Source organism: Erythrolamprus reginae, chromosome 8, assembly GCF_031021105.1.
Source record: "Erythrolamprus reginae isolate rEryReg1 chromosome 8, rEryReg1.hap1, whole genome shotgun sequence".
Lineage (NCBI taxonomy): Eukaryota > Metazoa > Chordata > Lepidosauria > Squamata > Dipsadidae > Erythrolamprus > Erythrolamprus reginae.
In genome coordinates this window covers 11019489-11030864 of record NC_091957.1, presented here as the reverse complement: position 1 = coordinate 11030864, position 11376 = coordinate 11019489, and the positions used below count along the sequence as shown (strand labels likewise).

Sequence of the window (11376 nt, the reverse complement as noted above, 5' to 3'; positions counted from 1 at the left end):
TCTACTGTTGTATTGCATCTGTACAAATTGAAAGTGTTGTATTGCATCTGTACAAATTGACGGTGAGACTATGTTTGGAGTGTGTACAGTTCTGGTCACCGCACCTCAAGGACATAATGGAACCGGAAAAGATGTAAAAAAGGGCAACAAGAATGATCAAGGAAATGGAGCCCCTCCCTTATGAAACCAGGTTGCAACGCCTTGCTCTCTTCAGCCTTGAAAGACGGCATTTAAGAGGTGACTTGGTCGAAGTGTATAAAATCATACATGGGATAAAAAAAGTGGATAGAAAAAAATTATTTGCTCTATCACACATTACTAGGACGAGGGGCACTCCCTAAGGCTCATGGGGGTAAAAAAATGAGGACAAATAAAGGGAAATATTTATTCCCACAGAGGGTCCTTGGTTGATGGAATTCACTTCCGGAAGAGGCCATGACAGCTGTCATCCTGGAGAGCTTCAAGGCAGGATTAGACAGATCCATGGATGCCAAGTGTATTGGTGGTTATTGAAACGGATGTCCATGTGCCACCTCTATGTTGGTTGAGGCAGGCAGGATTCCCTTGGGTCCCATTTGTTGGGGGTTGAGGGAAAGGGAGGATTTTGCCTACTCTTTCTGCTCAAGATCCCCGTTTTATTTATTTGTCAAACATGTATAGGATAGTAGTAGCATGTATAAACATGATTAAAAAGTAAACATAAAAGAGGGCAAGTAGACAATGCAAAGAGAAGTTGGTTGCTTCTCAGTTGCAATTCAACAAGTTAGAATAGAATAGAATAGAATTTTATTGGCCAAGTGTGATTGGACACACAAGGAATTTATCTTGGTGCATATGCTCTCAGCGTACATAAAAGAAAAAGATACATTTGTCAAGGATATGTGGTACAACACTTAATGATTGTCATAGGGGTCAAATAAGCAATGAAGAAATAGCAATAAGTTGCAATTACATTAACGTGGCTTTGGGGCTCGACCTCAATCGTTTTCCGTCTATAACGTCGGAGTGGATACGAAATAAAAACAATCCAGTCTAGGGCCGGCTGGGGAGTTGGTTATTGTTTTGCTCTTCGCAAGCAGGCTTCAGGCTGAGCGACTAGGCCCAAATCACCATAGAAACCAGCTTTATTTATTGATGGTTTTCCCATATCCCGCAGGCGGAGGCCGAGCGGGCGTCCAAACTTCACTTTTCCTCCTTCCACCGACGACTACCAGTTGTCAAGCGACAGTGCGGGGCAGAGGGGAAAGGGGGGCTCAGCCAGCCAAATGGAAGTGTTCATCGTGCAAGAGCTGGCTGGAGACTTCCCCCGTGCAGCCCGCAGCTCCGGGGAGCAAAAAAAGAAGCGGAGTGAACGGGGACGGGAAACTAAGAAGCAGCACAGCGCTTGCTGGTTTCTCTCCCTTTTTTGGGGTGGTGGTGGTGAGTGGAAGTGTCCAAAGGAACCGGAAGTGGTGTGCACTGCGCGAGCGTGGGTCTCTTTTTTTCCTCTTCTCTATGGCCTGGCCCGCCTCTTTTTCCTTTCTTCCTGCCCCTCCCCCCTTTTCCCCTCCTCCTTTGCGCGACTTCCTTGGCTTCGGTTGACGGTGGGAGGGGGGGAGAGAGAGAGAGAGAGGAAGGAAGACGCCCCTCGAAGGGTGAGAAATTGGGGGAGGGGGTTAAAAAGGGGCCGGGCTGCCCCACGGAGGGGAGGGCGTATTAGAAGCGGGGGGGTGGGGTGGGGGACTGCGAAAGAGCGCCTACTACTCCATTAGGGCTGGGAGGGGGGCTGGTCTACTCTGCAGGGTGGGTGTTGGAAAATAGGGTAGGGGGGCTAGGCTGGGCTTACGCAAAGGGAAGAAATGGGGGAAAGGGGGGGCTGATCCTCAGGGAGGGGGGCTGGGAAAGAGAGGGCATCTATTTCCATAGAGCTGGGAAGGAGGGGCTGGTCTACCCCGCAGGGAGGGTGTTGGAAAAAAGGGGGGGCTTAGGTGGGGTTATCCAAAAGGAAGAAGTGGGGGCTGATCCTCAGGGAGGGGGCTGGGAACCTAATCTCCATCAGGCTGGGGGGGGGGACTGGTCTACTCTGCAGGGAGGGTGTTGGGGAAAAAGAGGTAGGGAGGGGGGACTTGGGGGGGAGCTTACCCAAAGGGAAGAAATGGGGGAAAGGGAGGGGGGACTGATCCTTAGGGAGGGAGCTGGGAAAGGGGGGACTGGTCTACTCTGTAGGGAAAGTGTTGGGAATAGGGGAGGGCTTAGGTGGGGTTACCCAAAGGGAAGAAATGGAGGAAAGGAAGGGGGGCTGATCCTCAGGGAGAGGGCTGGAAAAAGGGGACAGTGTCTATCTCCATAGGGATGGGAAGTGGAGGCTGGTGTACCCCGCAGGGAGGGTGTTGGAAAAAAGTGGGGGCTCAGCAGGGCTTACCCAAAGGAAAGAGATAGGAAAGGGAGTGGGGCTGACCCACTAGGAAGCGCCTAGCAAACATGAGATGCTTCCCCCATAGGGCTGGGAAGGGAGGAGCTGGTCAGGTGTAGAAAAGGAAGTGACTCAGGAGGGGGTTGGCCTCCTCTGCAAGGAGGGCGTTGGGGAGAATCTGGCCTGGCCTACAAGCAGGAGCTGGGAAAGGAATGGGGGGGGGGGGGGCCTTTCCCTACAGGAAAAGCTTAACCTAGTGTTTCCCAACCTTGGCAACTTGAAGATATTTGGACTTCAACTCCCAGAATTCCCCAGCCAAGGTTGGGAAACACTGGCTTAACCCACAGGGCTGGGAAGGGAAGGCTGGTCTGCTCTAACAGTAAAGGGTGTCTACCCCATAGATTTGGGGAAGGAGGCTAGTCTGCCCCACAGGGAGGGTGTTGAAAAGGAGAGGGCCCCAAAGGGACTGGTCTGCCCCACAGGAAGTGGGTTGGAAAGGAAGGGCTGGTCCAACCCCAAGCAGACCATTTCGGATAGGTGACTGCCCTGTCCTTCCTTCCTTCCTTCCTTCCTTCCTTCCTTCCTTCCTTCCTTCCTTCCTTCCTTCCTTCCTTCCTGTTTTTTTTCTTTTTCTTTCTTTCTCCATTCCATCCTTTATTTCCCTCCTTTGTTCCTTTTTCCTTCCTTTTTTTGTTTTCTTCCTTATTTCCATCTTTCTTTTTTCCACCTTTCTTCCATCTTTCCTTTCTGCCCCTCTTTCTTCCTCCCCTTCTTCTCTCTCCTCTGCTCCTTTTCATTAGGTTAGACATCCAGTTTCTCTTATCTGTCTGTCTATCTGTCTGTCTGTCCATCTATTTATCTATCACCTCTCTCTAATATCTTATCTGTCTATATCATTCCTCCTTCCTTCCTTTCTTCCTTTTTAAAAAAGAGCAGTTTTAGCTTCAGGCCAGCAGTCGTATAATTCCTCAGCCTGTTTAATCTCAGCATCCCGTAGAGTTCCTCGGATGGCCTTCTCTCTCTTCTTCGAGCTGCTCCGGAAATCCTCCTAAAAGGCCCCTAAGCTGGAGTTGAGACACAGAGTGGCCTGCTTTCCTCTCCCCCCACCCCTCAAAAATCCCTCATTTTCACCAGGAAAAAAAACAACCCACATGCTTTTCTTCTCGGCACACAATTCATAAGCCTGGAGAAATATCCCTCTTTGAAAAATTAAAAAAAATTTTTTTTTAAACGATTCCCCTGCCAGATGGCTTTTAAAATTCCTGCTGGCAAATCCAGAACCTGCTGAGAGGATAAAGAGAGGGATTAAGGCGGTGGGGGTTTACTAATGCTCCTTTTTGCGACTGTTGCTTCTATCGTTCATATCTCTATATTTGACCATTTTTAGGGGGCTGGGATTAAAAATATCGAATCTGTTAAGCAGGAGAGAGCGTGATGCTAAGTATTAATCCGCTGACTGGATTGGGGCTGTTGTTAAGAATCCCCCTGTCGGAATCGAACATATAATTTTGTGTTCCTGGTAGGTTGCTGGTCCCAAAGGTTCCCAAGCTGTCGTGTGCTCTGCAGTTGTTATTTTCCCCTGTTGTCGTCGGCTTTATTTTCGCTCTCTCGGTGACGGACGGCGACGTGATATGGTGGCAGCAGGGACTGAGGCTCCGTTCCACCGCGTCCGTCCGACTTCCCTGTGACTTTGCTCTCCTTTCCTTCGCAGCCCCCCACGATGACCACCCTGGACGATAAGATGCTGGGCGAGAAGCTCCAGTACTACTACAGCAGCAGCGACGAGGAGGATAGCGAGAAGGAGGACGAGGACAACGAGGGGTCCGCCGTGGCTCACGATGCCGCCGTGACGGAAGAGATGGCACTCAGCGCCGACGGCAGTGCCATAAACACAGGTACCACCAGGGGTGGACTACTGCCCAATCTATCATCTATAGCGAGAGCTATCGTGGGGCTGCCTAGATCTGCCCACGTCTCTTCAAAGTTTCTATGTTTCTAAGGGTCTGTTCTGGGTCCTATTCTTTTTAGTATGTTTGTGAGTGACATAGGGGAATGTTTGGTAGGGAAGGTTTGCCTATTTGCCGATGACTCTAAAATATGCAATAGGGTTGACATTCCTGGAGGCATCTGTAATATGGTAAATGATTTAGCTTTACTAGATAAATGGTCACAGCAATGGAAACTGCAGTTTAATGCTTCCAAATGTAAAATAATGCACTTGGGAAAAAGGAATCCTCAATCTGAGTATTGTATTGGCAGTTCTGGGTTAGCAAAAACTTCAGAAGAAAAGGATTTAGGGGTAGTGATTTCTGACAGTCTCAAAATGGGTGAACAGTGCAGTCAGGTGGCAGGGAAAGCAAGTAGGATCCTTGGCTGCATAGCTAGAGGTATAACAAGCAGGAAGAGGGAGATTATGATCCCGCTATATAGAGCGCTGGTGAGACCACATATGGAATACTGTGTTCAGTTCTGGAGATCTCACCTACAAAAAGATATTGACAAAATTGAACGGGTCCAAAGACGGGCTACAAGAATGGTGGAAGGTCTTAAGCATCAATCGTATCAAGAAAGACTTCATGAACTCAATCTGTATAGTCTGGAGAACAGAAGGAAAAGGGGGGACATGATCGAAACATTTAAATATGTTAAAGGGTTAAATAAGGTCCAGGAGGGAAGTGTTTTTAATAGGAAAGTGAACACAAGAACAAGGGGACACAGTCTGAAGTTAGTTGGGGGAAAGATCAAAGGCAACATGAGAAAATATTATTTTACTGAAAGAGTAGTAGATCCTTGGAACAAACTTCCAGCAGACGTAGATAAATCCACAGGAACTGAATGTCAACATGTCTGGGATAAACAGATCCATCCTAAGATAAAATACAGGAAATAGTATAAGGGCAGACAAGATGGATCTTGAGGTCTTTTTCTGCCATCAGACTTCTATGTTTCTATGTTTCAACACTCCATGGCCTGCACTGGCTGACGATCAGTTTCCGGTCACAATTCAAAGTGTTGGTTGTGACCTATAAAGCCCTACATGACATCGGACCAGAATACCTCCGGGACCGCCTTCTGCCGCATGAATCCCAGCGAACGATTAGGTCCCACAGAGTTGGCCTTCTCCGGGTCCCGTCGACTAAACAATGTCGTCTGGCGGGACCCAGGGGAAGAGCCTTCTCTGTGGTGGCCCCGGCCTTCTGGAATCAACTCCCCCCGGAGATTAGAACTGCCCCCACCCTCCTCGCCTTTCGTAAGTTATTGAAAACTCATCTTTGTAGCCAGGCGTGGGGAACCTAACATATCCCTCAACTATCTTGGTTTGTGTATGGTTTGAATGGATTGTGTGGTTATTTTACTATAAGGGTTTTTAAATTGTGTTTTAAATATTGGATTTGTACACTGTTTATTATTGTTGTGAGCCACCCCAAGTCTTCGGAGAAGGGCAGCATACAAATCTAATAAATTATTATTAATTATTAATTATTATACTGTTATCTTTATCTATCATCTATTTCTTCTATCTATCTATCTATCTATCTATCTATCTACCATCTATCTACTGTATATCTATCTATCGTCTATCTCTTCTCGCTATCTATCATCTATCTATATCTATCCATCCATCCCTCCATCCGTCCATCTATCTATCTACATCTTATCTCTCTCGTTATCTATCCACCCATTTCTAAATCTTTCATCTCTATTCTCATTGATCTATCTTTATTTGTCTGTCTGTGTACACATACATTACATAGATATCTGTATCTCCTATTTTCTCTCATCTCTATATCTCTAGCTCTATCTATCTATCATCTATCCAGGGGTGGGCTACTGTCCGGACGGGGGCGGGGGGCGGGGGGGACACAGTAGAGTAGTGAAAACGGAGCTCCACAATTTCCAGTCCCGTCTCTTCCCCCCACCTTTAAACCTCACCGTTTTCATTTAAAACATTTAAATATTAATTTAAATATTAAATATTAATATTTTTGACTTGGGGCTTATTTCATCAACAGCTAGCTGACAAAAACAGGAGTTAGAAACAGAGAAATACAGGGCAAGATCAGCGATATAAGGAAGATACGCTAACTTAGTTAAACAAATATAATGATAATTATTTAATATTAATATCATTGATATTAATGCAAGGAATATTGTTGTAAACACTTAGAAACATAGAAGACTGACGGCAGAAAAAGACCTCATGGTCCATCTAGCCTGCCCTTATACTATTTCCTGTATTTTATCTTACAATGGATATATGTTTATCCCAGGCATGTTTAAATTCAGTTCCTGTGGATTTACCAACCACGTCTGCTGGAAGTTTGTTCCAAGGATCTACTACTCTTTCAGCGAAATAATATTTTCTCACGTTGCTTTTGATCTTTCCCCCAACTAACTTCAGATTGTGTCCCCTTGTTCTTGTGTTCACTTTCCTATTAAAAACACTTCCCTCCTGAACCTTATTTAACCCTTTAATATATTTAAATGTTTCGATCATGTCCCCCCTTTTCCTTCTGTCCTCCAGACTCTACAGATTGAGTTCATGAAGTATTTCCTGATACGTTTTATGCTTAAGACCTTCCACCATTCTTGTAGTCCGTCTTTGGACCCGTTCAATTTTGTCAATATCTTTTTGTAGGTGAGGTCTCCAGAATTGGACACAGTATTCCAAATGTGGTCTCACCAGCGCTCTATATAAGGGGATCACAATCTCCCTCTTCCTGCTTGTTATACCTCTAGCTTGGATGATTATTTCCTAAAATGATTTGTACTCAGACAAACACGCATTCAATTGAAATTGGATTTTCTTTGTATGCTATAAAAGGAAAGAAAAACCCGTAATGGGGATATTGCGTTGTCCTTTTTTGTTTTTCAACTGAGATCAATTAAGTTTGAGTGGTGGGGACACATTGTGATTTTTTTCTCAGGCCCGAAAGGTGTGATCAACGACTGGAGGAGGTTCAAACAGCTGGAAACGGAGCAGAGAGAGGAACAGTGCCGGGAGATGCAGAGGCTGATCAAGAAACTCTCCATGACCTGCCAATCACACCTGGATGAAGAGAAGGAGAAGCAGAAACAGAAGGAGCTGCAAGAGAAATTGAACGACAAGGTACACAATTCTCCCAATGGATTTCGGATCGGTTTTCCGATGTCGGCAAGGGGTGCGGAGGTTGTGGGGGATTTTTTTGTTTTGTTTTGTACAATTTATTAGCTTCCCCATCTTGAGCTAGGGTAGAGGTAGGATTCACCGATGGTTCTCACAAAACTTCCAGTCTTTTGAATTTCAGGAATGAAGGCAAAACTTTCATAGAGACAAAGGGAGGGAGGGAGGGACGGAGGAAGGAAGGAAGGAAGGAAGGAAGGAAGGAAGGAAGGAAGGAAGGAAGGATGGAAGACAGGATGGAAGACAGGATGGAAGACAGGATGGAAGACAGGATGGAAGACAGGATGGATGGTAGACAGATAGATTAGAGAGAATGTAACACTGAGTTGATAGATGATAGATAAATAATAGGCCCTAAGTAGCAGCTGACAATCTTCCCAGCTCTTACCTTGCAGGCTCTTTCATTGTTTCTCTCTGCGAAGAATGTTTTCCAAGCCGGTTTTTTTTCCCATTGCTCTAACTTGCTCTGAGTAAGTTTCTTTCTAGCCCTAACCAGGAGCTAATGATGTTCCCAGCTCTTACCTGCTTGCAATCTCTTTCATTGTTACTGTCTGCAAAGAAGAATGTTTTCCAAGCCCTAAGTCTTTGCAGGGTTTTTTCCATTACTCTACTTGCTCCGACTGTTTCTTTCTGGGTGCTAATGATGTTCCCAGCTTTTACTGGCTGGCAAGCTCTTTCATCGTTACTCTCTGCAAATAATGTTTTCCAAGCCCTAAGTCTTTGCAGGGGTTTTTCCATTGCTCTAACTTGCTCAGACTGTTTCTTTCCAGGTGCTAATGATGTTCCCAGCTGTTATTGGTTGCAAGCTCTTTCATTGTTACTGTCTGCAAAGAAGAATGTTTTCCAAGCCCTCTTTGCAGGGTTTTTTCCATTACTCTACTTGCTCCGACTGTTTCTTTCCAGGTGCTAATGATGTTCCCAGCTCTTACCTGCTTGCAATCTCTTTCATTGTTACTGTCTGCAAAGAAGAATGTTTTCCAAGCCCTCTTTGCAGGGTTTTTTCCATTACTCTACTTGCTCCGACTGTTTCTTTCTGGGTGCTAATGATGTTCCCAGCTTTTACTGGCTGGCAAGCTTTTTCATTGTTACTCTCTCAGAATTTTTTTAAAAAATTAAGCCCTTAACTAGGGGATAAAATAATGTGCTGAAGCTGACCAGACTAAGGACGCTAACCTGGGAAGGAGATTCTTTTTGCTATTCTCCTCCCCAAAAACTTATATTCCAGTGTGTCTTATACTCTGAAAAATACGGTAACTTCTTCTGTGCCATTTTAAAAACCCTGCGTTTCATTATGCGTGCTTGCGTTCGAATCAAGATGTGGCTTTTATCATAAGTGATTTCTGAGTTTGGGGTTCGCTCCGAGAGCCGTTGCATGGAACAGTGTTTCCCAACCTTGATAACTTGAAGATATTTGGACTTCAACTCCCAGAATTCCCCAGCGAGCAAATGCTGGCTGGGGAATTCTGGGAGTTGAAGTCCAAATATCTTCAAGCTGCCAAGGTTGGGAAACACTGGCATAGAACACCTCCCACCCCATTAAAAGCCGCCGTCTCTCTCTTCCCCTCCCTCCCCAGCTGGCCCTGCACCAGGAAGCGGACGACGAGGCCTTCCTCCAGCAATACCGCAAGCAGCGCATGGAAGAGATGCGCCGCCAGCTGCACCCGGGCCAGCAGTTCAAGCAGGTCTTCGAGATCCAGAGCGCCGAGGCCTTCCTGGAGACGGTGGACCAAGGCAACAAGAAGGCCCCGGTGATGATCCACATCTATGAGGACCACATCCCCGGGGCCGAAGCCCTGGACGGCTGCCTGCTCTGCCTGGCCGCCGAGTACCCCACCGTCAAATTCTGCCGGGTGCGCAGCTCCCTGATCGGCGCCAGTTCCCGCTTCACCAGCAACGCCCTGCCGGCCCTGCTGGTCTACAAGGGCGGGGAGCTGATCGGCAACTTCATCCGCCTGACCGACCAGCTGGGCCAAGACTTCTTCGCCACGGACTTGGAGGCTTTCCTGCAGGAGTTCAGCCTCCTGCCGGAGAAAGACCTGGTGCTCTACACCTCCATTTGCAACGCCGCCTCGTGCTACGGCGAGGACAGCGACTTGGAGATCGACTGAGAGCCGGAGCCACGGCGGGGGCAGGGGGCTGTCCATCCGGTCGTCCGTCCTCTTCCCCCGGAGCCCCTGGCTGGCTTGGATAGGGTAGTCATTCATCGTAGAGCCCCCCCCCCCCCAGACCCATCCGCCAGCTCTGCCACCTGTGGCTGTTGCTGCTTCTTTGGCGGCGTCCTCGAGCCCCGCCCTCTTCCTGGGCGTTGCATAGATTCAGAAATAGGCCTTTTAGTTTGGGGTCCTGTCACTGCAGCCACCTAGAGCAGGGGGGGGGGCAGTGGGTCAACCCCATTGTTTCTTTGGAGGGAGCAAGCCTCTCTTTCTTCGCTTCAAGCCTGACCGCGATCGATCGATCGACAGGACATGGATGTAATCCTGAGCCGAATTCTATCGTGTGAAATTTTTTTGGAAATGCCTATCTTCATCTCTCTCTCTCTCTTTCTCTCTCTCTTTTTCTTTCTCTTTTTTTCTCTCTCTCTCTTTTCTTTCTTTTTCTTTCCTCTCTTCATCTCTCCGTCCCTCTTCCTTCCTTCGTTCTTTTTCTTCTTTCCTTCATTCTCTCCTTTCTTTTTTCCCCTTTCTTCCTCCGTCCCTTTCTTTTTCTTTCTTTTTCCCTCCTTTTCTCTCCTTTTTTCTTTCTCTCCCTCTCCTTCCCTCTCTCTTTCTCTCTATTTTCTTTCCTCTCCATCTCTCCCTCCCTTCATACTTTTTCTTCCTTCCTTCTTTCCTTCATTCTCTCCTATCTTTCTTCCTCCATCCCTTTTTTCTTTTTCCCCTCCCTCCTTCCACCTTTCTCTCTCTCTCTTTCTCTCTCTCTGGATGTGACTGTCCTGAGTTCTCTCCCTCCCCCCCCAAAAAAAAAATATTGTGCAGTTTGTCGAAGACTTCTCCATGACCGTGTTTTCTTAACGCAATTAAAAATTAAAACCAGAAGCTTTGCCACTGGAGTGTAGTTGCTTGATCAAACCGAGGTGAGAAATGGCCATTTGGGCAAGGTGCGTGTTCTGTCCCAGCGCCGTCCCCCCCTCCAGACATCAGATGCACACCACCCGATTAACTAATAAATGTTTTAACTATTTACAAAAGTCTTGCGCAGTTTGAGACTTTTCGGAAAGAAGGTGAAATGTAGCCAATTATAAAGTCTTAGCAGCTGGCCAGAGTCCCAGGGATAGATAAATACAGCAAACAATTACCAGATTGCTATAGGTTTCTTATCGTCGACTTACGGAATTTGTCTGGAAGCCCGGCTCTCATCAAGAAAGCCAAGAATGTGCTGTTTTTAAAACACAAGCCAAAACCAGGAGCGGAATCTAGATTTTTAAGGCAAACAACATTGTTCTCTGCACCAAAGGGATGCATGACTCTTAAATAGCCTGAGGGTGTAACCCAATAGCCAGCAGTACTACTCATGAGTAAACCTAACTAGCCATTCATGCCTCCTAGCGGCCCTGCACACCCTAGCATCCAGAAGAGGCTCTTCAGGAGGAGGAGCTGCATAAGGCCCTGGTTGCTCTTCAGCCTCTGACACCACACCCTCTTTACTGTCAGTCTTGAGTGCCAGGAACACAGATCGTTTGTAACGCACCTTCACTGTCTCTTGAGTATTCTGGATCCATTGCTAATTGCGCGGGGTGCAAGCAAACGGACCACAACTCTTGGTTGCAAAGCTCCTTCTAAACCGGGGACTTCCAGTGAAGAAAGCATCTTGTCTCCTTCAG

At 46.9% G+C, this 11376-nt stretch overlaps 1 protein-coding gene across 1 annotated transcript; it reads left to right on the top strand.

Moving 5' to 3' along the window:
* The first annotated feature begins 1468 nt into the window (after positions 1–1468).
* Positions 1469–10591, top strand: PDCL (phosducin like). The gene is made up of 4 exons (XM_070758840.1): positions 1469–1634; positions 4104–4287; positions 7321–7502; positions 9131–10591. Exons 2-4 carry the CDS (start codon positions 4113–4115, stop codon positions 9662–9664), a joined length of 891 nt encoding a protein of 296 aa, XP_070614941.1. The 5' UTR covers positions 1469–1634; positions 4104–4112; the 3' UTR covers positions 9665–10591.
* The last annotated feature ends 785 nt before the right edge of the window (positions 10592–11376 follow it).